At 39.9% G+C, this 26,358-nt stretch overlaps 1 protein-coding gene across 1 annotated transcript in view; it reads right to left on the bottom strand.

The window, feature by feature from the left end:
• Nucleotides 1-426: 426 nt before the first annotated feature.
• The window catches only part of MAP7 (microtubule-associated protein 7), a 35,974-nt gene continuing 10,042 nt past the window's right edge, over nucleotides 427-26,358 (bottom strand). The window contains exons 4-14 of the mRNA XM_009070351.1: nucleotides 23,508-23,629; nucleotides 20,821-20,936; nucleotides 20,142-20,422; nucleotides 16,439-16,622; nucleotides 14,394-14,589; nucleotides 12,823-12,924; nucleotides 12,491-12,541; nucleotides 12,339-12,396; nucleotides 9,830-9,968; nucleotides 2,905-3,131; nucleotides 427-2,230 (exon numbers count right to left, since the gene is read on the bottom strand). Of these exons, the coding sequence (XP_009068599.1) occupies nucleotides 2,220-2,230; nucleotides 2,905-3,131; nucleotides 9,830-9,968; nucleotides 12,339-12,396; nucleotides 12,491-12,541; nucleotides 12,823-12,924; nucleotides 14,394-14,589; nucleotides 16,439-16,622; nucleotides 20,142-20,422; nucleotides 20,821-20,936; nucleotides 23,508-23,629 (1,487 nt within the window). The 3' untranslated portion in view covers nucleotides 427-2,219. The remainder of the gene's footprint in view (nucleotides 2,231-2,904; nucleotides 3,132-9,829; nucleotides 9,969-12,338; nucleotides 12,397-12,490; nucleotides 12,542-12,822; nucleotides 12,925-14,393; nucleotides 14,590-16,438; nucleotides 16,623-20,141; nucleotides 20,423-20,820; nucleotides 20,937-23,507; nucleotides 23,630-26,358) is intronic.

Below are 26,358 nucleotides of genomic sequence, written 5' to 3' on the forward strand. Positions count from 1 at the left end.
GATTGAATGTGATGGTATGTTGGTTTTATTCCAGCCCTGACAAAAAAAAATTAAAAAACATTTCAAACCCAAACCCAAAATACACATGAGAAATGAAGCAGGCCCTTCATCAGCAGAGCAAGTCTTCATGCAAGTCTCACAATAAACAGAGCTCTGTAATTCTTACCCAAGCCTAAAGAGATCATGATGAAGATAATTTAAACCTGAGCCTAAATGAATCCTCAGACTTAAAACTGAAGCCAAATCTTACTGGCTATTTCTTTGCTCTGTTTTGAGCTGCAAGTGATTCTGTACTGATTTTCTAGTAAAGAAATTAGAGGAAACCTGAAGCAAAGGTTTAAGCAGACCAGGACTAGCAAGAAGTTTTCCATGAGAGATTGACTCCTGCTTCGACTATGCAAGAAAATGAAAATATAAGTAGAAATAAGTATTTCAAACAAGTTTTATTTGGTACTTACATGCTATATATAGTTTTAAAGAAAAACTACATATATTTTGGACACTTCAAAATATTGTGGCTATGTACATGAAAAACTAAAGAAAGCAAGAAAGGAACCCAATTCATTTTACTGTGTCACAAGTTACTATTGAAAGCATTCTGACTGAATGGCTGTTTTTTCCCTTCCATAGATATTCTGGCAGATGAAGTCTCTTTCATTGCATTTCCATTGCTTTTATCCCATCTCCTCTATAAGATGAACACTTGGCAACAGCAGAAATTTCTTCCAAAATTCTTCAGCTTTTGTCTCAGAAGAATTTCTTAGCTTCCTAGAAGCCTCACTCAGTGCTCACTAAAGGCAAGTGCAGGAATCTTAACGGTACATTCTCTGGTAGCAGAAGGTGAAACCCCATTAACCTCTGTTTCCCCTAGCCAAGGATCTTCTCACTGACTTCAGAGGGCAATGCCTCAAGCCCTGGTTGATGCCTCAAACTCAATTACCTAGAGCGAGCTCTGCTTGCAACAGCATTGTTTAGCAAAGCACAAAAACGTGCAAGATTTTACATTCTGCGCAACAGCAACCAAAAATGAGGGATGGAACAATGACAGTAGAAATCAGCATCAAAGTAAAGAGAGAGCAACCTGCATTGCTCCTCTTATCACTCAAACTGCACTGCTTTATAAAAACCACACACTACAGAAAAAGCACAATGACCTTTTTCCATTTGCTCTGAAACGAGCAAAACCAAAAAAATCTCCAAACCTGCATCATCATCCAAAAATCAAATATTTCAGGTTTCACACAGTCTTCATCAGTCTGATAAGGCAAAGGAAAAGTCTTCCATCACTGGGAACAGCAGCAATTTACAGGACTCGGAACAAGGTACTTCCTTGTGTGTGCACACACGTGTGTGCACATATGCATACACATCTCTTAAAGTACTGTGAACATGGATATAACTAAAAAAATCAAGTTTGCAGTATCTTTTTACCACATTTGTCTAATTTATTCAATTAAATGATTTATTTCTGTACTGAGCAAAATTCATAAATACATCATCTAGGAGAACAATAGGTTTTCCTCTTGTCCATGAAAAAATAACGCTTTCAAATCTTCACATTTTAAAACCTGCCTTGTTTTGTGTTTTTAGAGAAAATGTGAAAAGATCATAGTGACGTCTCAATTTACAGAATGTCCCTGTAGGAATTACATTTACAAGAACCTGATACAGAAGCCTATAGTTTGCCCCCATAATTAGAGTTCTCTGCAATAACATTTAAACCAACAGGTTTAAATGAAACACCCCATTAACTCTACTTGTAGAGCAACGAGGCATTTATTTTTCAAGTATTAGAACCACAAAGTGTAAAAGATTCTTTGCCAATTTTACAATTATGCCTTTTAAACCAACACCCACCTTTTTTAAAAAAAGAATCAGTCCCACCACCCAAATCAGCCCATTACTTTCAGATTCCAGTGTCTTGTGTCTTAAGGAATGCAGAAATATCCATTTACTAACAGAAAAAGCTTGTTGGAAATAGCCATATTAAGTAACGCACATGAAGCATGATTTTTCTAGTGATGAAAGCTATTAGAAAGGTGATCCAAGTCTATTCCCCTCATTTCTTCTGCTGGTTTTACTAAAGTCCTTCCAAAAAAGATATTCAAGAAATCTTTAAAAAACTGGAGAGAAAAAATAAAACACTCCTTCATGGCATGGAAGAAACTCCACTGACTGCAGAGATGCTCATATCACCTTTGGTTCTTCAGGAGAAACAATCAGATCACTTCTACAACAGAAGGTAACAAAAAGGACAGGTCAAAGTGTGGCAATGCTTACTTCAAAATGCTATGCACTTATGCAATTATTTTACTGTAAGATGATTTTCCCTTACATTTTCTGATCACAGAAAAATAAAGTGGTATCCAGTTTAATTTGCTAAAATAGTATTTGTTTACCTAACATCCTTGAAAAACCTGTGATGTAATTCAGAAACCTCGTGTTGCAAAGCATCCCTCAATATTAATGCTTGCAAGCACTTGATGAGGAAAGTCCATCCAGAATCTTACAAAGTAATTAGGCACCAGCTCCCCTTCTTCATGTTGGTGTCAGGTACTGCCCTGGCAAATCTGCAGCCTGATTGCTGATCATAAGCTCAGAACAGCAGTTGTCACTTACCACTTCTGTTTGAAAGCACATGGGAAACCTTTTCAAGCAACTTCCAACGGCAGACAGTAAAGCCTGAAGAGACCTCCTCCAAGAAGAGATAAGGCCTCACCATAATGTGCACTGCACCACTATGTGCTGGGCATGCACACCTTTACAGAGAGGAGATATGTTCCTTTCCCCAAATAATGTGGGGTTTAAAAACGCTTAAGTGAATCAACGTATATTAACTAGGAGCTCTAGGACCTCTGTCAATTACAACATGTTACAAGTATTAATGAACCACAGCAAACCTACCTGCTGTTTGTTGTGTTTGAACATTATCTACCTGAGGCAAAAGAGTCCCCTTATCTTCAAAGGCTAGAATTGGATTCAAAGGAATTTCGGGACTATTGTTTCCGTCGTTGTTCATGGCATCCAGCCGGGATGGTTTAGAACCAATAGGCAGGTTTATGATCTCTTCAAAGTTATCATTCTGCATAGACATTCCATTCTCATTTGCGTTTTTCTCTGGATTGAGATTGCTGAAAGAGAAACATAGATACTTTCTCACACACTTCATCTAAAACAGAAATTTAGTCCTCAAAGCAATATGACAGGTGGAAGAAAAGTCTGCATCAATCCCAAGCATTCTTTTAGCTGGTAAAAACAAAACTATGCACAGTAGAAAATGTTTTTGCAGCCAAAACATTTTGCAGCCAAAAAGCCAAGTACTAGGTATGGCTTCCCTCAAACACACAGGATAATAGTTACTTTTGACTACATGACACCTGGAACTACAGAGCACTGTATGGACACTGCAGTCTTGAGAAGCACCAAGGAAACCCCTGCAGCACCACCACTACCTGGAGCCACCCACCTAATGCAATCTACAGCCTCAAACATATTTTTCAGATCTCAGACTTTATTGTACCCTTCCTCTTATTGCAAATCCATGTAAGTGCGCTCAGATTTATTTTTTTTATTTCTTGGATCACCTCCTGCCACTAGTTCTGGAGCAGCCTCTTCTGTGTGCCACTTATCCAGAGAAAAAAACTCCCTTACCAATGTTGTGTTCCTTTCAGTCCCTCCTCCCCTAGAAGTTCTTAAGGCTTATTTCCAAGGCACTACCCAACCCCACACTTCTCCCATGGGGATCATGCCCAAGCCCAGCACCCACCATGTGAATCTGCACTTTCTTTTTCCACCTCCCACTTGACAGAGATGCCTGATGAGCAAGTTCTTGTACAAGCACAGACACACTCTGCAATTATACATACTCTCCTGAGATGATACATGCTCTGGTCTCAGTGTCTTGCTCCTCTCCTCCCAGCCCTTTTATTAGGTGCTGTATTGTCAAATCCTTCTGACTCTGCAGATGGCATGTGCTATCTTGCCAGAGGGGAGAAACTAAGGTGCTACTTTACTGAACAAGATGACAGCCGTGGGACCATAAGCTCCTCAAGAAAGCGAGTACTCAACTGACACTCAAAAATCTTGTGATGTTTCACAGGTGCTTCTTAAGGCCCTCAACAGTTAGATCCTGACAATCTTGGGTACCTATTCTCTGTCTGGATCACATCACAACTGTTCAGGTTGTTTGGAAATGTTTCAGACACAAAGGCTCAGATGCAATTTTCCTAGATTGAAACTAGGCTATCAATTTCCTCAGGCCATTTCTCAGCAGGTAGCTTGGTTTCACAGGCTAATCTTCTCCTGACAATACATTTATTAGTCTTAAAAAAAACAAACCTGCTTGTAATTGGCATATGGTTTTCATTTGCTGGCTTCTTTGGGTGTCCAACTCTGCACAAACAATTACAGAATTGTTTTACAATACTTCCCAAGAGACAGAAAGTAATTACTGCTCTTTCAAAAGTGGCAACGCTTTATCCAAAGCCCAGATTTCCTGTGAGAGCCACATGCTGGTGTTCAGATCAAGCCTTTCCCAGTTTTACAAACCACCACCAGTTTTTTTTCAGAAAGGCACTCCCCTTTTTTTCTTCTGTGGATATGCTGAGCAAATTTCAAAGTGAAAAATATGTTTCACTGCACTGAGTTTGAGAGCAGACACAGAAGCCCTGCTGGCTGCCTGGGAGAGGTCACAAGTCACATCACCCTTATGTGCAAGAGATTCACATCTGTAAGATGAGGAGCAGAATCTGTGAAATGCTTTAGGACTACTAAAACCTGCCTTAAAATGAATAGTTATTAGGTTATTATTCACTATAAGGTAGCCTATTACTTATTTCATCCCCATCTACTGCCAGTGACCTTACCAGAGCCAGGATAACATGCCAAGTTTGATGGATGGGATAAGAAAGAGGTGGGAAGACAGTACCTGCTCATTCATATAAATTAAACAGTAGTTCAACAAGTATAGGTACAATGAAGAAGCCTCATGCTTCTGCAAACACAATTCTTCTACCCCACTGATCAGCTGACTTCATGCATAAATAGTCCTTCATATTTATTAGTCATTGCACTGCCAGTATTACATACTGGGTTAGACCAGGATTCACAGACTTGAATGATGTCCTGTGAGACAGAGAAGTCTCTACAGTCACAAAGGGGGTACAGAAGAGGAAATTAGGACTATAAATCTTCTAAATTTTACGCTATAAAATCTTCTGGATTCTATGCTGTTTGCTCCACCAAATTACTAGGGGAGCAAATTTAGCCGAAACAAAGGGGAAATGGAACAGTGGAATTAATTTCCACTGGACATCTTAGAGACCACAAGCTTAAAAGGAGATTAGATAAATTCCTAGGAGATTGGTATACCCTCCAGCTTCTGGTAATTAGCAGCTTAGGGACTACTTGAGCCTATGGTTGCATTTGGACCATAATGCTTAGTAACCCTTCATTGACCAGAGGATCTCCTGGTACCTACCTTTGTTTCCTTTACACTCTCTCCCTAAGTGACTGCTATTACAGCAGGACACAGGTCATTAAAACCAAGAACACACAGAAAAAAAGAAATAGATTTTTAACCTGCTACAGCTGTTCTTACTGTCTTATGTTACATTCTTAGTGATGTTTCAGTGTTCAGTGCAACACCAGAGATATCCTTTTCAGGCATACAGAAAGAACTGGATAATATTGCTATTCTAACACATTCCCTAAGTGTGCTTGTAAGAAGATGCTTAAGTAAGAGAAAAGAGTTGTCTGAGTTGTTCAGAGTGCATTTGCAAACATAAGAGTCTTGCAAGCATCTAAGCACATCTCCATGGCAACTGAAAAGCATCTCTGCAGGTTCACATCTTGATCTGGACACATCAATGTTACCAAGATAGACTGGGGGATGTTGAGAGAAGAGCAGCTAATTTAATTAAAGGAACTGGAACACCCAAAAAGTTAAAAATTACTGAAAATTACACATGATGCAGATAATTTTAGCCAAAGCTCTGTGTAGGCATAGCCTGTAATTAAAGAATCTGAAGTGAGTGAAAAAAAGCAAGAAAGGCAGCCAGAATTTAGTATGTCTTTTTCTGGTCACTCATCAGAAACCAACACTGAATAAGAAAAAAATAAAATACTGATTTGCAGGCCTGTGAAAAATGCCAAAATATTTCCACATTTGCTATTCCTGACCAGAAAGGCAATGTCAGTTGCCTCATTTATTGACAGGATTCTAGCAGAGGAGTCACAGATAGACATTAACAGCAAAACAGCCCCCAGACTCTAGGATGAATTAAATAAATTCATGCTTATATTTAAGCTACTGAGACAATAGCACTGAAACCAGCCAGCAATGAGGAGCTTCTTTTTCTAGCACAAGATATCAAGGAAATCACCCAGACCACCTGCATATTTCTGAAAACTGGTTATCTACCCAGACTCAGCTCCCTGTACACAGGATGGAGACACGGATGAGGTGAAATGTGCACACTGAGGTGTTTGGCATTGCACATATTTGCATATAAACACTGCAAGTGTTTATAGAACACAGCACAGGAAAAAAAGGAATTACAAAATAAGCACCATAAGGAAAATACTGTCAACATAAACCACTGTACTGAAATAACATTCTGAAAAGTAGCAGACACAATCTAACTTGGGCAAAGAATTAGAGAATGGAGCACAAGCAAAAATCTGCAAGTGGGCTATGGTTTAGGCTGTAGGGTTATCCAACTCTAACTCCTGTCATTATGCTGCTTCTTTACTGTTCAGCAAAGCAAGAAGAAATTCAATTCTGGGAAAAAAAATCTTGTTGGAATCATAATTGACAAAAAAAGGTTGAAAATGCTTAAGCATTTATATCTTATTTTCAAGTGGCTGGTTCAAGTTCATGCTTCCATTTGTTGGAACAAAACCCAGAATCTAGCCAGAAGTTAACATGCTATTAATAAAATTGTAGTATCCATGAACTACCAGTTTTTGTGGTAATTCGAGATACTTTACTATCTAACTAGACAATTTCCATGGTGTGCTCCCTGTAAAAATGTATTTAGTGTTGCTCCTTCCATTGTACTATGCCTGGATGAGAAATGCCTTCATTTAAGCGCAATTCTGAGTCTTCTCAGCACAGGTTTATAGGTTAGATATAAGGTCATTACCTGCCTCCCTTTCCCAATAATATTCACTTTTCTTCATTAGCATTCAAGCATTAAATTGTTTAACCAAATTTACTTGTGGAGAAGACACTCAGAGCAAGCATAAGCAGCAAAATCAGAATCCCCACAGCACCACTTAAAGCTACCATACCAGAAAAACCATGTTCATGTTCAGACATGTCATTTTAACTCAGACAACTATGGAAAAAGAAACTGTTTCTATGAACTGAGAATTTATGTAAGATCTATTTGGAAACCTTGAGTGCTAACCAGCTCAATTCACAAGCAAATATATCTGGTCTTTCTCTTTCACAATACTAAGTGCTAAAGATTAATTTGTTTAAAACACAGGAGTAGGAATACCAACAAAACTTTTGACAAACTGTTAGGTGAGATAGATGATTGCACCAATCTACCATCTGCAATTAATGCTTATCAATAGAACTACTAATTGTTGACAACATATATGCAGCAAATAGAATCACAGTATCATAGAATCAGTCAGGTCAGAAAAGACCTCAAAGATCATTGAGTCCAACCCTACTGTGGTTACTAGACCATGGCACTAAGTGCCACATCCAGTCTCATCTTAAAAACCTCCAGGGATGGTGAATCCACCACCTCCCTGGGCAACCCATTCCAATGTCTGATCACTCTCTCTGTAAATATCCAACACAATAATGCAGCAGATCACAGTATTTTTATCAGGGTTTATGAAGATCAATTATCTTGGAAAGCTAATGATGTTCCAGCACAACACGATCTGTGTAACTGATCAAAATTAGCCACAGAGAATGGTGAAATACTGAAATCCACTGCCTTCACTCTGACAGAATTGTTTAAGCCTTTCTCAGTTGCGTTGCACTGATGACCACGGAATCAAACAAGTTATTTCCCACTGAATCCCAGGCACAGAGCTGACACAGGACGGATGACGTGATGGGGAGGAAGAAGGATGGAGGCAACTTCGTATTAAGCCCCAGAGTAGCACTTACTCTCTTCACACAAACCTCCAGCAGCTTTCCAAGTCACCCTTCTTCAGCACTACCAGTGCAAGGGACAGAGCACCTGCACTGTCTGTGGAGTGACTCAGCTACAGATATTCTGACCTCAACAACAGCTGAGAGCCCTGCTCAAGCAAGAAGCTGCCTTAGGAAGACTCATCTCCTTTGCTCCCTTCTCCTGCCCATGCAAACACATGCCACACGTCCCCCAGGTAACACCTTTTTACGTTCTGGTCAGAAATCTTAGCTATCTTGCCCTTAAAACATGCTGAAAGCCTTTGTCAGACTCCTTGGGGCTGGAGTGTGTTACAGTGTCAGGTGTATCTGGATGTCAGACAGCCACAGCACATGAGATGCAGTACCAGTGGTGTTGGCACCTGTGGCTTTTACCATATGACAAAACCTATGGGACACTACCAAGTGCTTCAGGCTTCACCTTTCCAGTCACTGTGGATGTACCTCTGAAGCAGAAAGTCCCTCCACATCCCAACCTAGCATGACAGTTTTCCCTTCCACAGCCTTACATGCACTTCCTACTTTTGTCGCTGTTCTTCAATCTCATTTATTCATTCTTCACTGTGGGCATTCTGAGGTTCCTTCCACACAGATTATAATGCTACAGGACAGCACTCATTACTGTGGTACATTTTATATTTCAAACATCAAGGTGCATATAAGGCTGGGAGTGATTAAATTTAATAGCTGTCCAAGACAATTACGAGGCAGCTTTGTGCAGCTCATCCAATGCAGCTCAGTGCTCAGTGCCACTGACAGAACGTCTCTCAGCAGGAGTATCCATGTGTCAGCATGACAGCAAGCTAAGATCCCTCAGGCATATGGAGGAATCGAGAGAGGGCAAATTCCTCCTTCAATTAGTGCCAATCACACCTTGAAGCAAACCGTCCACTACAGACTGCACAATGGCTTCCCACATTGAAGGTTTTCCATGCATATTCTGGCACTACCTGCATAAAACATGAAAGGACTATGGGATTATTTGGCTTTCTGCATTACTAAAATTAAAGTAACTGACAGCTCATGCTTATGTAACAGATTTCACTCGGTTCAACACAGGTTTTCAAGCATTTCAACAACTTCTCAGTCTGAGTGACTTGCTTCATGGCTACAGAGAGCTCTAATGTTAAATATCTGCCTCCCCAAATTCTCCTTCTAGTGAACAAAGGTGGTTTTTTTAAATGCATAACCAGAGTGACTAGTTCCATATCTCACACAAGGGACATACCTAAAACAAAACTTGCTAATGCTTCAGGCAGTTCAGAAATCAAAACATCTAGGTTGAAAGCACAGTGTTCATTATTCCAATAATGAAAATTCAGCAGTGCAAATCCAGAGTGTGTTTTATGAAGCTTAATTCATGGAAAGGAACAGAAAAAAATGTGCCTTTCCATTAAGTTCCAATCATTGTAATAGTTGCTGGCAAACACACATTGTTCCAAACACTGCAAAGAACATGCTGTATTTTTTAAAACTACTTCCCTAACAGCAAAAATGATGAGTGAAAGATGATAAAGTTCTTTTCTGAACACAAGAAAATATAAACAGGAAACTGGGCGTATTGAACAGCTGCCTCTTACTTAGTTAATAAACACATGGATCTGAATATAATTTATTACTCTAGTAACCCTCATCCTCTAAACACCTAATACTTGGCAATGTTCTTACCTGTCCATATTTACGGGGGGTTGATGGGAAACAACCACACGTGTGCAGGCAGTGTCTGTCCCGTTGTGCGGAGATTGTGTTTCGTGCTGAAGCTGAGATTCTGCTGCAGGTTCCGAGGGAGATGCAGGACTGGCTGTGACTGCAGAGAGAAAACAGGTTTTCATAAAACCAAACAACATCATCTACCCAAAGATTAGCATAATTTTCCACAAATGCCACCACAGCCAAGGCAAGCTACTATTTTTAAGAAATATTGTTCCTACACCCCTCCTTCCCTCTCTCCCCCACCCCATCTCCTTTGTTGAGTTTTTGGGCACACAAACCCTCAACTCAGGTCCAAAGTAAGTGTCAAAGACTTCAAAGCTATAGCTTACAAGAATAAACATTTTACAATGATATGCACAATTCCAACACATAATCCAGTGGTCAAAATGGGCTGATATCCAACAGAACATTATGCTGACACTTTTCAAGCAGCAATAGAGATTGGACATCATGAATTCCATACACTGGTACTTCTTGGTTCCAGTAACCCAAAAGGAAATCAAGAGAGACAAGTCTCCATTGGGAAGGATCTGTTTTCAACAAGTACCAAATCACTACTATAAAATGTTGCAGAGGGCAACATAAAATTAGACTATCCTTGTGCCTCATGCAGAGACCATGTGATGGATGTTAGTGGCTGCCTCATGGTTTTCTTTTAAAGGACAACTACAGCCTTCTGCATAGCATCTACAGTCACAATAATTCACATACAGGTCAGTAAAAGGAAGCAACTGCACACCACACATGCTGCAGTAACATCTGCTACAGTAATCGCAAGGACAATTCAGTATTCATAGGCTTGGACACATTTATCTCTGCTACCCAAAACCTCATCTGAGAAGCTCCTTCTTCAGCTGCTCTGTTTCATTGTACTCTAAATGCTTGGGCTGAAGTATTCTCTACTGAATGCTTTAATCTGATCTTTGGCAAGTTGTTAGATTAAAGATATGTAGAGGTTTGTGTGCTTCTACAAATGGAATAATAGGAACACATATTGGCTTTAAAAAGAAGAAGCAGAAGTTCCTCTGCTTCAGAAATGCAGAGCAACCTCCTATTTTGAAGCAGAGGCCAAACAAATGACAAAAAGGTGATGGATTTTGTTTCACTGTGTGATTTGGCCATTCCCATAAAGGTGTCCTCAGGTTTTTCCAGAGGGAAAGACTGAAGAAAAAAATTGAAAAAACCCTTTGTGTATGGTCAGAGGTCTGTTAGAGTGAAATATGGAAAGTCAGGTGGCTCTAACATGTCCATTAATCCATACCTTTAACTCAGTGGCCTAACTAGGTAAAACAAAGCCAAACATTACAGCAGCCCTGAGGGTGATGGCAGTTTTCTTTTTATTCACTCACTCAAAGACTCCAGCCTTCCCTTGGGCCTGGGGAAATGGAGATTCAAATTCTCCTCTGCCTTAGGAAACTGACTACTTGTCTTCTACCTCTGGAGGGAAAGCACTAGCCACAGGTTATAGAGCCATTTATAGTTTCAAGACTTACTCAATGGTTTATAGGACCTTCAACAGTGCCCACAGACAGAAACAGCATCCCAGATGCATTCTATTAGCAGCTCACAAACTTTTTTCCCCAAGATAATGTGTAAACAAGTAACTTTCAAACACATGTAATGAAATCTGCACCAAAAAGTTTACTGACAGTACTAATTATAGTGTTCATATTAAGGATCAATGAAAAAAGTCATCCATCAGCCAGTGCTGCTGTCTTCTCTGTTACTCAACTCAAATACAAAGGAAAAAAGATTAATGGCACTTAATAAGTTATGCTACAACAGAATCAGCCATTTGATAGCTTGACTTCAGTATCTTTAAATAGTGCTAATTCACACTTGGTGATTGTTGAATGTAAGCTACATTTAATTTTTCTTCCTTTATTTAAAGTATTAAAGTCTATTTAAAAGTTTACCTAAAATGTCTGTAAAATAAAAAGATAGAGGGAACGGAATAGAGGAAAAAACTACGAGTGTGGGTGTGACAGGGAGACTAAGCTATTGTAGTAGCTCAGTATTGCCAAAAATAAATACCTAGACAATGAGGTGTGGAAGAAAGTTGCCAAATGAAGACGTTTAGAATGATGAACAGTTTGTTTTGATGACCGAGAAGAAAATGGAGTAAATCTGCAACAAGCAATCTGAAACACTATGAAAAAGAAACTGCAGAATCAGTTTCTTTTGTGATCAGAATCACAAAATAATTTGTTTCTTTTCACTTTATACATAATTGAACTTCCCCTTGTTAAACAACAATGTGACAAAGTTGCTAAAATCATTTAGTAATGGCTAACTACCTATACAGAAAGGCCAAATAGATAATGTCTGCTAAGATTTTGGTTACACTCCTCTCATGGTTTTATTTACTGCAATTAGTCTGGCAAGTTTACGAACTGTATCACAAATCATTGTGCTTAGTAGACATTTATTCACCTGCTGTGCTCAGGGCACAGTTAAACAATACCTGCTTCTCCAGTGATATTTGCCTTTGATATATGTCCATTCTGCTGGTCATTGGGTTTCTACAAAGGAAGCACAGTTTTGTAAATTAAAAATGGCACTAGGGAAAAGAAGTGAAACATGTTCAGTATTTACACGTTAAGTAGCAGCACTGACCTTATCTACAGCTTCTGTACGCCTAGTTCTCTTCATGATCTCCTCAAGCCTCTACAATGAAATGTAAAGGGGTAAAATAATGTTTGCTGGCATTCATTTACATATATCTCCCAAACCACAACCACTTGTCATTTATCAGCTGCTTCTGTTTATTGCAAAAAGACAAATTATTTATCACTGTTGGCAATATTCCCTTCACTTTCCCATCAGGCCAGTGGGGACTGCAGCCCTTCTGAGAGCACATTTATATCATGGATGGCTTTCTATGGCTGAGGTGGAAACAGACTGCCAAGGCAAAACCAACTACAGTTTCTCTGCATGTACTGAGTTACCTTCTTCCTTTCCAAGCGCTCTTGCTCTTCTCTTTGGAAGTGCTTCTCGCGTTCTAATCGAATCCGCTCTGCCTCTTCCCGCAGACGAGCTTCCTCTTCTTTCTGTGTTGATCGCAAAAGAAAAATAAGTGAAGAATATACTATTTAAGGACCGTTTTGCACTGTTATCTACTTAACTATGCATATCTGCAACACTCTGAAAAGACATTTTTGGGGTTTACAAGTCACCAAAAATCTTTTCAGACAGTGTTCCCCATTTCTTGACTAAACTCCATGTTTTGCATAGCATAAAGAGAGTGTAACTAAACAATGGACATCATATTTGGTACTGTGCCTGTTCTGGGGCACACCAGGTGACAAATAAGGAATACATTTCCTAGCCTTCAGCATTAAAACAACAGCTGGGACAGTATTAAAGAGATTCATGTTTTGTGTGGTGGATGTTTTTGAGAGTCAAACAAAAGCAGTAGAAGGTTTTGCTTGTCCAGCAGAGTCATTGTTTAACAAGACCAAGGACAAACTGCCACAGGTACATTTGCACAAACTTTCCTTTCCTGTTTTTTTAATGAAATGCAAAACTTGTCTTGAACACATGTCCCTTGAACACAGGGACAAAGGCCTCTCTACAACGACAGCTGTAACATCCAGAAATGCCTTGGCCATGTGCTACCTCTGAGCACTAAACTGAAGATGTACCTCAGTTTAGCATTTCAAAGAGAGAGAGAGAGAGAGAGAGAGAGAAAACTTCTGAAAAAGAAATATGCAGTTTCTAAGCCGTATTTGCTAAGACCATTCTTTAAACATTTATTTTCAGATGCACACATTTATATACCAGAAGAAAAGCTCATGGCCAAGAGGCAAATTGCTGTGCTGGATTTTGGAACAATACAGCACATGCAAGAAGTAAGGGTACATGTGAGAAAAGAATCCTATCTAGAGTGCTTACCACAGCCTCTCCTGAAGTGAGTAACCCAACATTTTGCTCATCAAAAACGAAAGCACTTGAAAAACCCTATTTTCATTTATTTTCTATTATGTCTTTTGAGTAGCTGCTCTGATTTCAGGAAGACTGCACCAGGTAAAGGTTCTCCTTGGCTTGATTAAAGTGATGAAAAGCTGCCCCTTCCCACCAGCCCCACACAAAAGCAATATTTCACATAGGATTAGAATCAGCAGTACTATGTCTCCAACACAGCGAGTAGATATCTTTGGATTTAGGCTTTCTGTAATTGTTGGGGCAAAGAATTCTCTGGTGTAACATCATTCATCAAAATTCCCCAGTAAACCTCTATTGATTCTTCCATCACAATTTATCAGGAATAGGAAGGGATTTGTTCTAAATACATTCTAAAGGGGGTGAGGGGAGACACAAAACAAAACAAAACTCCCTACCACACATTTTTGTCAAGAAGTATCTTTGTCTTTGAACTACCCTGTGGAATGAACTATGCTCCAACTCTATTCACTTTATAGACAGCATTTAAATTTTTAATATTGCTGTACTCTAGGTGCTGCTTCATCCACTTCACTGCCAACCAGACTGGCACAGAGATTCCAGGAGGGAAGCATACTTGTTTCTGTATGCGCTCCATCTCTTCCCTCTCCTTCTGTTCTCTCTCTTCAGCCTGGCGGCGCAGCCGTTCCTCCTTTTCCCGCTCCTCCTCTGCATCTCTCCTTTTTTTTTCTGCTTCTTGTCTGCGAACCTCTTCCTCTTCTCGGCGAGCTCTTTCTTCAGCTATCCTCTGTGACAGCTCCTCCTTCTTTTGTCTGCAATCATTAAATAAGCATAAGTGAAAAAAGGAGAGGAAAAAGCCAAACCCACCAGATTCCTGATCCAAGACACCAGCACTGCAGAACAGCTGGATAAAGGGTGCACTGCTGTCTCTTTCCTAACTTGTTTGTTCTGCTTCCCATAGGGACGAAACATGAAGCCCTATGGAACACAAAACATTTTGCAGGGCAATACCAATACTTCTTCAGCATATGTCTGCCTGATCTCTGACTTGCATATGATCAGAATCAGAAATAGCATCATTGACTCATACATTCTGCAAAACACTTCTTTCTGCAATTTCATACACTCATGTTTTGAACAGTATATATTTTTGGCACACATCTTATCTCTTAGCAACAAAGCCTGAATTTTAAAAGAAGTGTCTAATTCTGCTGATTTTTGAAGGTTACCTCTTAACCTCACTAATGACCCCTCATCCTTGTATTATGGGAGCGAATAATGTTTCCCCTTCACCTTTGATGTTACCCAAATTTACAGCCTTGTAGCCTATCATATATATCCCTACTCAGTAGAGTGCAGATGGTCTTCCCAGCTGAAGAATCCTCACTTGTCTAGTAGATTTTCATATGGGAGCTGGTTCTGTACTTGTGACCTTACTCGATGTCTGTTTTTCCTAGTTTTACTGACTTTGCTATCTCAAAAAAAATATAAACCTCAACATGCAAGATGTAGATTCATCTTGAGTAGTTCAGAATGTCATTTTCATTTGGTTCTTACTTTCTAGTAACGCGTAAGAGTTCATTTACTTTATCAACCATGGCTTACCTCATACTCTCATATACCCAACTCCAAAGAAGTTCTCTTCCCTCAGAAATAATCAGTGCAGAGACAACCACCACATGAGCTAAGTTATGATTATTTCCTTATACTCATTCCTTTATGCTTCGCAGACCAGCAGTTCAGCTTCCATTTTGTACCTCTGAAACTCTTCACAACTGTCTAATCTTAATGAAGGCCACAATTATCTCACTGGCAACAACTCCTTTCAAGTTCATTTATGAAGGCACTGCACAGATACTGCCCAGATGCTGAAAACTCCTTTCACTGTGAAACCTGATCATTCATTACCTTTTATTTTTGATCTTTCAGTTTTAGTATTTATTTGCCATATTACTCTTATGGCACAGAAGCTTTTTTTCTTTAAAACTCTTCTTGAGAGGGTGAATATTGTGAGCCTGTTGGAAAACCAGGCTATTTTAACTGTCTCTGACTTGTTCGTATCAGCAAAGTTGCTAAAGAACTTCAACAACTTCCAGAGGCAATGGCATTCCTCTAAAATCAGACTCCACTTGTGCTGCAGCCACAGTTGTAACTATCGAGATGGGCTACTCATTTCCTAGTAGAAAGTGAAATGCAACATCAATTACCCTCCAAAACTGGGGGGTGTATTTATTTTAAATGAGAAAGCAAAGATGTTTAGGTCACAATGGTTGGACATCTAAAGCACCACCCATGGCAGAGATCTTACAATTCAAAGTAAGAGACATTGTGCCAATCACAAAGTTGGAAACAGCTGTTCAGAGTTCCCTACCTGGAACAAACAAGTACAGTTTTGTTAATCTCTAAGGGAATAATGAATCGTGACAGCAGGGATCTCTTCTCTCCTCCTGTTTTACTTTAAAGCACTACTTGGGATAAGTTTTAACCTTACACATCTGCTTAGGTATATATTGCACCAACAAAAAACCCAACAGGAAAATTTGTTTTCAGGAAGGAACTTTTGCCTCCTGCACTTCAGTGCTGTGCTTCATGTATCACAATATAACGTACACAAGAAGCTGCTAAAAATGTGACTTCCCCACTGCAGTGGTCTAGAATCACCTTTCAAGCTCTTCTCTCTCCCTCCTTTCTTGCTCCTCCCGTTCTCGCTGCTCACGGGCAAGACGCCTCTTCTCAGTCAGCAGCCTTGTTGCTTCTTCAGGGTCAGTTGTACCTGCAGAGGTCTTGGGGGGTGCTGAGGGTGAAGAAAGAGCTGGTGGAGCAGCAGGTAGGGATGGGCTGGCTGCTGAAACACATGGGAAGGCAGACCAGTTTTGTACAGACCCAGCAGCCAAGCTGTTACTCTCGTGAAAGGAACAGAAAATATTATCAAATACACTGCAAAATATTTTCAAGCTTATGTGGTTTTATAAATGATATATGAAGATGTTTCTAGATGCTAGGTTTGTATACTTTATGGGAAGTTTCTTTTTACAGGATATGCGAAAGCAGCTGCAGTTGAAAGATTAAGCCAACTTTTCTGTCAGAACAAATGCTGACAGATGCTCAACAGGAGCTACACTGACTTACCAAATCCCTACCATCACATATATTAAGTTTGCCCAATTTTATTTGGAGAGCAGAAATGAAACATTGTGAAATCATATTTTCTTCTGCCTGACAGTCTACATCTGAGGAGCAGAGCCAGACCTTTTGGTGATAGGCCAGTCACTTTTGGTGATTTAGTGATCTCAAGCATCAACTGTCTGAAGTGATCTGCACTAAGGGGAGGACACCAGCTCTCATCAATTTTACAGCTGCTTCAACCTGAGGCAATTCATGGGATCAGAACACAACTTCTTAACAAATTTTGCCACTATGACTTGTGTTCTAATCTTAATAGTGTCTTTATATCAGTTCTTTATCCAGGACCAGCTTTGTCCACTTGGCAGAGAAGATGTTACAGGTTTTTCTCAAGTAAAAGACAAGTTCACATTTCTGTAAGTGTGCTTGGCATTCTCTAGCACAGTTACAGAGTGCCTCAACTGCACCTTTTCTCTAGACACCAGGGACCATTGCCAACATACAGGCTAACTGAAGGAAGCATTCCCAGGGTAATCACATCTGGTAATGCAGACAAACATGGATAGGGAAGACTTTGAACTGTCAATGGAATCAGATTCTGATCCTGGTAATATACATGTAAAGTAAGCCATCAGGAACAGTCAGTAGATGGTTTTAAATCTACATTGCTAACCACCCACTGGGATGTGACAGGACTTTCCTCACCTCAGTAACAACTTCCAAAGGAGGGTTTCCTCCCTGATTTACTCGCTCCTACACCCTGTCGTGTAAACAAACACAAATTCAGCTGCTTTCTGTACTGAATTCACATCTGCCAACTTCTCTGCTCTCCTCATATATCAACTAAAGCTATGCAGGTCTTTCTATAACTGCTTCAAGGCTCTCACCTTGAATTTAAATGATACAGCTACACCAGTAATTTAAAGAGTGCCAGGGCCTGTTCTCTAGCCCTGAGGTGAGCTGGCACAGTTTAGCAATGGAGCAGTGGAGCCCTATTCTCCTACATTACCAAAACAGGTATTCAGTCCAACCCTAGAGAACAGTCCAGGCCTGGGCTAACCTCCAGGATGTAGCTGGGAACTCAGAAAACTCTGGGATATTCAAATATAAAAAGGTAGGTAATTTGATCACTCTAAAGCGTTTTCAGGCTATGCTCTTAGTAGCCCTGCAGACAGAAGGTAAGAAAATGAGGGGCTATAATTACAGCCTGGATCAGAAACATACCAGAGAGCCTTTGTAATTGTTAGACAGTATAAATGACAGAGTTCCTGCACCTCAGCCCTTTTGAATTTACTAGCATGGGTCAAGGCAGGGCTGCCACTTTGAAGGGAGCACAGCTTTGTGCTGCTTGGGGCTCACTTCTTGCCTCAGGCACGGAAGTTGGCAGACTAACAAATACCCTGTTTAATGCACACCTGCCCTGCTGTCAGAAAAGATAACAACAGGTACACCCAACATACCTTTAAAACTTCATTGGTATTTTAAAGTCATGTGAGATTTGCCTGCAAAGGCTTAAACAGCTTCATCAGCAATCTCTACCTGCTGCCCTCCCCCTGTAAGGAGTGAGGAGGTCACAGCTAGCAGGTAGGTAAGCCAGACAGGTTAAAGGCCAGTGCTGCTAACTGTAAGAAGTGAACTACATTCACCTGCAACACAGACCTAGGAGAATCAGCAATGCTTCTCTAGCCCCAAGTGCTGTACTTGTACCTCTCTAGAGTCTTGAATTCAACCAATGATTAAGTTTTGATAGTTTAGGCCTCCACCTGAAGTACAAAGCCATCCTTACATGTAAAATGCTTTGCCTGAGGTCTCAATCTTTGCTCCCAACCATCATTTCCTCTGGCTTTGGGAAAAGATGTCCATTTGAAGTGCTGCTCACTACCTTGACTACAGTATCCTTCTCTTTGGCCTCTCTCCTTATTTCTTTGCTGTGAATACAAACTACTTTACTTTTGAATACCTTTATCACACACAACCTGTTTCCATACTAAGTGATACCATCACAAACTCAAATGTTGACTGCCTCTGCAAGGCAGAGGAGCCTCTCTTCCTCCTGAGCTGAACTGTCAAACAAGTATGCCAGTGTTTCTCTGGTCTGCACCTTGTAGCAGGGAATTACAACTTGTAAACACTTGCAAGGTTATCTCAGCAGTATCCCTGAAATAATTTTAAATCAAAGATTTCTCCTTCAAAGGGAGCAAGCAGAAGTTTATCAGCAGAGCAGAGAAAACCCATGCTAACTTGGCAGTTATCTCCTATCTCTCCCATCTTGCATTTTGTAGGGTTGTGCCTTGTGTGGTACGAGACAGGAACTACTGTAACACAACTTATCAGAATATGAGAAATCAATTCACATGAGGCTGTCTCACAGAACAAGTCCCAACTACACCTGTTGCAGTTAAATGCAATATTACTAATACTTAAAACTGTTGTCTGAAGGACAACTAGAGAGGATTACAAATTTTAAGTTCAGAATCCTAAGTAATTCAACTTGTGTCTCCCAGTGGTCAAAATGAATTTTCTATCCCATCTGCAAAAAGACAGTTGATGCCATATTTGCAATAGACTAGAATATCCACTAGAACAAACCTACATTTTTTCATTTTCAGATTTACCTTTTGCCCTTTCTACACTTTATGATTTATTTTTGGTACACCCTTTTTCTGCCTTGCTGCTTTTCAGGGTTGGAGGGCTTTGATGTGGGATTTTCTGTTCATTTTTTGTTGGGTAATATATATTTTTAAATAATTCACTTCTCCTGAAAAATTCTGCCTATTCCTCTTTACTCTTCTCCCTGCTTCTTTGCATTCCACTTTATTCTGCTCATCTCTCCCATGATATGGTCCTCTTACAGTAGTACAGATAAGCTAACAGTGTTATGAGCACAACTGTACTCTACCTCATGTGGTGCCTTCCTGTAAGATTAGTCTTCAGATCATTATTATTCTATGTCAACAGTTTGTAAAGAAGCTGTTCTACATGTGGGACAAAATCCCAGTCCAAAAGGGCAAGAGAAGGGGACTGTGAGGCAGGTCTGCATGTTGTTTTGACTTGAAAGCGCAAGGGCTTCAACCTGTTTACAATTTCCTCATAACGAGCATATATCTACAGGAATGTTCTGAAGAATTTAGATTAACATTTGACAGCAAACTACTGAAAGCTACATAATTTCTGACAAAGGGAGGGAACAATGCAAGAGACTCTCAGATATTCCATATCCTAAAGGAGTATCTCTCCTTACCTTGAGTGAGCTCTGCCTGGACAGTGAGCTCTTCCTGACTTGCAGGTTCTCCACCACCTGCTGAAGGTCCTTTACTCTCTTCTGTCCTCTCCACATTGGCCTTTTCAGCCTCCTTTTCTGGTCTTTTCTTCTCAGCCTCTGGTTTGACCTCTTTTTTGACTGGTCGGATGTTGCCAGGAGAAGGAGGACGTGTCTGAGCAGAGGAAACTTTGGAGGAACCAGGTGGGGAAGTTATCTGCTTGGGTGTGCCAGGCAAAAAAGGCAAAGACTTTGACGCACGCCTGTGTAATCAAAGAGTGACAATGCTGGATTCCACCTACACAGCACTTCTACAACCACAGTAGCTAAAAATAAAACTACTCACTCTATTTCTCTGCTATCAAGTAGGACTGCTGGAACAACCAATTTGCCTCCATGCAAAATGCCTCTCTTTGCAGCTTCCCAGATGTGTGAGCACTGAGCCCATCCAGGAGGGAAGAAATCAGGCATTTTCCTCCCCCTTCCCCTTCTCCTCAGAGCAGTAGTAATATTTTTCTAAAAGCAGTACTGCCTTTCTTTTCTTTGTTGCAGGGAGAAAACATCTACATTGCCAAATAAATTTGCACTGTTTCACGTTTAATTAATAGAACAATCAGAGCTGTCTACAGCACATTTCCAGCTAACTATGTACTTGACTTACCAAACTGGAGAGGGAGCTGGTGATCTACCTTTGAGACTGGAAGTAAAATGACCTCCTTTAAAGTTGGCTGAGAAGCTGGATGACAAATGGTCTCTCTCCTTTTCTTTTTTGTCAGTCTATAGCTCAGCAAACAAAAAGACAAAGTCAATCCAGAGTTCACACAGCTAAAGAAAGCAAAGCAAGCTCAGTTAAGGAAGAGGGGTTGGGGGCTGAGAAAAAGCTGTGCTGAGTCAGTAGTTTCTACAGCTTGTTTAACAAGTTCATTAATACAGATCCTGTATCCTGACACCACTTTGTCAGTAAATATGCATTTGACAACAAGATCCTTCTTAATCATTCGCTACCGTCCTAAGTCTCAATGGACTAATTTGCAGAAGCTTATTTTAACACAGGCAAAAAATTATCTTTCAAAGTTTGATCTTTGCTGATTGCCACAGAGTACTTTTCACTACTTCCCACAAATCGAGGATTTCATTTGAAGAAAGAGCAAAACAAAATCCCTCTGCCCTCAACTCATACTTAGTCACAATCTCCCTATACAGCACTGGCCTTTTGCTTTCATGCTTACATGCAACCACCACAGATGCCCCCAAAGTTTTCAAATGTGGTACAAGTTATTCTATTCTTTTTTTCTTGGATGATTTCACAACACAAACTTTTTGCCATTAGTTCTCATATTTCCTTTTTCCTTTCTTATTTTTTAAAAAATAAAATCTGGTTTGCATTAATAGAACTATTTCTTCAAAGGAATATATCAGAATTTAGGCATCTAGATACTTACACTGTTTAAGTATAGATGAAAAATTTAATGGTTTTGGAATAATGAGCTCAGACTCTGGGAGTCTGAAGAATGGGAATACTGGAGAGGACATTGAGCTGCCACTCAGCCAACATGACGCAGAGGCTGCTACTCACCACCTTGGCTGGGGCTTAAGCACAACCCCTGCTGCAGGGCTACCATGCTAGAACCTCACTAGCTGAGAGCTCTGCAATGGTCATCCCCTGAACTGAAAACCAGGTTAACAACTGGAAAAGAAAGACTGAAAACAACTTTATCAGCACATAAATGCTCGGTTTATCTTCATAAATCCAAGAGGGAAAGTTGTGTCATTTTGGTTAAAAATAGGTATTTTAAGTTGCCAAAATAACATAATATTAGCAATAGATGGTCTTGATCCTGAAGTCATTACCCAATCTGTCTCTTTAGCAGTATAATTTACCAGGTATCTACTGATTAATATGGCAATCATCTGAGTTATCAAAGCATACACAAGCAGAATAAATGCATTACAATGAACAAGAGTTGTGGCTTGCTAGCAATAACTCGCTATTGGATATAGTTTATTAGTACTGAAAGCAGAAAATTTTTCTTAATATCAATAAAGCAAAAAGCTGAATTCCTACAAAAGTTTGCAAAAGAATAAAAGATTCTCCACATCGTACAGGCTACTGAAAACAGCTCTTAACTCACTCATTTTATATTAACATTTTACATTGTCTCCTCCACCAAAAAGTAACAACCTTTCTACTTTTTAATATAGGAAAATAAAAAAAGCTGCAACTCAAACCACTTTCAACAAGAAAGAGTCAAGAGAAAGAGGTATTAAACTGATAGCCCTGGAGACTGCAATGCACTACTCACACACTCTACAGATACATCCAATGCGATGCTGTAACTTCAACATACTACCATCTGCCTGAAAGACTAAGTACTGGCTATGATTCAGGACAGTTTCATTAACACTGCTTTCAACAAGGATGTCAATAGCAGCACTGCCTCTTGACCTTTTGCCCATCAGGCTGCATAAAAATGCAAGCACCTCTTACACAATCATTTGCAGGGGTGACTTCAACTCTTTATGCACTCTAAACAAACTCAGGTTATAGAGTACAAGGAAAAATATAACTGCTGAGTCTCAGCAAATGAGCCCTGAACTGGATCTGATTGCATCCCATTGGCTTGGAGCACAGTCAACATGAATTTGTTCTGCCTGTAGGGGAAAACACTGTTAGGGTTTTCCCTAAAAGCTGAGATCAGTCACAGTACCACTACTGAATCATTCAGAATGAACAGATGACCCATGAAAAGCCTCACTTACAAACTATGCTTCTAAACCAACCTTCTCCTTTCTCAAAGTTTACTAGCCTGGTCTCCCAAGAAAGCCTGGATGAAGTGACAGTACTCTGTGTGCTTGCATATAGAGACGTGTGGCTGTGTGTGTTCCCCCCTCTTGATTCTAGAGGCTCCGCTGAATTTGCTAGAGGCCTCAGAAGATATGAAATTTTGCAGGCTTTGTGGGAACAGGTTGCTGGGAAAAACGAGTTCTCCACTCAGGGAAAAGCTGCAATGCCTGCTTAGGCCTTAAAAGGCAGCAAAAAATCTACCTGAGAACAAAGCACACACGATGACTGCCCCTGTGCCTCATGAGAAGCTAAGGAAAACACCCTGCAAACACGGGTGTTTGGAAAACATCAGTGTTTTTCTAGATGGATTCTATGGTGCATAATCAGGCCACGTCACCACATAATGTAGCACATTTCAGTTAAAATCCAGCCAACTATGGCACAAATTGGAGGGGTGGGAACAGACTTAGGCAAGTAACCCTGAAGCTATTCCAGCCCTAACAAGCAATGCAATTGGGTGGTGGTGGCATGAGACACTAAGCTCTGTACAGCTGGCATCTTACCCCTGCAAGGTGTGGTGTTCTCCTCCGTCCAACCGCATCGGTAGAGGCATAAAGTTTTGCTCGTTCTGCAATCCTGCAGTTCATGGCCTTGTAGGACAGAGGACTGATGGGGCTGCAAGATGCTGAACGGGGACAAACGGGGATAACTACGGTGTTGGGCGGTTTGGTTATTAATTAGTTTTAATTACAGAGCAGCATTGGAGAATTGACAGAGGAAAGCCAGCAGGAACAGAAATGACCGAGAAAGACAGAAAAGAAAGAAGGTATTAATACATAGAGAAATGGCTAAGTCTCAAGTCAGAACCATCATTTGATACATGAGCTTGGCCACACGTGTAGTAATGATACAATTGGAATAGGTGCTCATGTACTTTTCCACTTGTAAACTAATAATTTCTTTTAAATAAAGAAGTATGCCATATAACTGGGTAGCAGGCAGTAATGATGTTTTCCTGTTTTCATACAACTTGTGGATCTTAAAAAGCAGTGGACACAATGTCTGGTCTGACTGATTAGCTTAGTATATGCATTGACATGAGTTTCAATTACATTTGGAATAGAAGATAATCAAGCTAAAGTCAGAATGCCTATTAATTGCATTGGAAGAGAAGGAAAATAAAAGGAGATGTACATAGATCAAAACATTAACAATACAAAACAGTTCCACCTAGGAAATCAGTGAAATTGCTGTCTACACTTTTTAGCATGTGACATGTTTTTAAAAATCCTTCTTTTTAGGAACATTTCAGCCCATCCATTTAAGAGCTTTTAATATTCCCTGACAATGCTCAAATAACAACTGACTCAAATACATTCTCAATGGCACACTATTTTACACATTACCAAAAGCAGGCTGACAACAAATCAACTTGGAAATTAGTATTTCAGTAACCAGGATGGCAGTTTTTGTTAGTTTGCACAAGGACAAAGACTATTACCAAAAGATCTCCTGACAACAGCAGGTATCAGATATATAGTGTTCTGATTGTATCTTCAAAGAGAATTCTAACACTGCAAAATTTATCATGGGGAACTTCTTGCAGCAAAGTATTCTTGGACTTTCTTTTGATTGAACTGAAGAAGATTGGGGAAAACTATGTTATTGTTATGTGGTTTCTTCCCTATTCTTTTTTTTTTCAAGTAAAGAAAAATTACATTCTCAGTTTCCTTGGTGAAAGTCCCCAACATTTCTTGCCTGTAGATCCCTCTCTGAGCACACTTGAAAGAATGCAGTTCCACATACAGTTAATTCTTCCAGGCATACAACAGTAGAGCTGCTGTTACAGGAAGAGCTCATAGACTTAGCAGTACTAATGCTGCAAATTCTCCGGCACCAAAAGATTAACATTATGAATAAAGAGAGTCTCATGTAAGTGTTACAGCACTCATGCTTGCCTTATAGTTTATACAGATTTTTGTTTGATTAGTTATTATGACTGACTTAAGAAAACAGGGATTTTTTTGGGTTTTATTTTGGTTAAGGGTATCTAAACCAGATAGGAGGCAGTGGCATGATGTTTGCTTTACTCAGTTTATAATTGATGTGGTTCCCACTCTCTGTGATACAATTCCTTTTCTGCATGCTGATTACCTGAAGTTACCACCAGGGATGACATTGTAAGCATTAAAAGACAAGCAGTTCATTTGCATTTGTGATGTTGCCAAACAATGCTTTAGGAAGCATTCCCAGTGATTCCTATGCTAACAGGATTACATCTATTCAGAAGAGCTTTTTGAGAGCTATTTAAAAAACATTTTGGTTTTGGAGGATCTATTTTTAAAAAAATCCAGACATACTCTTATGCTGGGTGTTCCTAATAGCTCACTTAAAACTTAAGGACATAAATCCATATTTAATTTGGTTTTGATTTTTTTGCATTGTAATTTATCTTTACAGCCAAAGGGCAGGGTAATTTTCTAGGGAATAATGGCAGGCTGGGATGAGCAGAGTGCTCAGAGCACAGCTGTGAGCCATTGCCATCACCTGATCATTAATCTCCAGGAAGCATCCTGCATGAAGGGGCTGCAGTTATTGCTCCTAGAGAATAATACCTGGAAAACAATGAGCAGATGGATTATTCTTCTGGGTGGTACACTTCCAGTTAGCACAGGGAAGGTATTCCAGGGAATTGCCTTAGACTGATGACCGACAAATCAGTCTTTCCTGCTATTTGTAATCTTTCTCAATATTCCACCGAGTTTAGAGTTTACTGTGCAGTATAAACAACAGCAGTCACCAAAAGCTTCATGCTTGCTCCAGTAAAGCAACCACTTACAAAATTAAGACACTGCTTTCTCAATTACTACCTAATGAAGAGCTGAATTTCCAATATCCTGCCTGGTAGATGACATTAAATACTAATTTGCAATCTACTGTTTGTAAAGAATGAAAAGGAATTCTGTAGTTGTTAATTCCACTATTTGCAGAATATCATGCACATTTTTGTTCCTACAGCACTACCCCTGTGGAAATGTACTGCAGCCTAATTAGTTATAAGAGTTCTTAAGTGAAAGCTTCTTTAAAAGTAATCTTAGCAGATCTCTATTCCTTCTTACCTTCTATGTCCTTTAATTAGAATAAAAATCCTGTCCACATCAGACAAGAAAGACCTGCCTAGACTTAAACATTCAGCATGCACAGCAGTATATTATTGTAATAGTAAAGTCCCCAGTGGATGATCATGAAACATCCTATGATAAAAGAAGAGGCAGCTGTCACCTGCCTAAAAAACATGATAAGCAAGTATGCCCTGGTTGCCTTTGGAATCCAGTTTTGCCTGGGTTTTCAGTTACCACCTAACAATACTGTCATATTTCTACACATTAATTTTCCCCTCAGTAAGTACATCAG

This window comes from Acanthisitta chloris, unplaced genomic scaffold, assembly GCF_000695815.1.
Source record: "Acanthisitta chloris isolate BGI_N310 unplaced genomic scaffold, ASM69581v1 scaffold42762, whole genome shotgun sequence".
Classification (NCBI taxonomy): Eukaryota; Metazoa; Chordata; class Aves; order Passeriformes; family Acanthisittidae; genus Acanthisitta; species Acanthisitta chloris.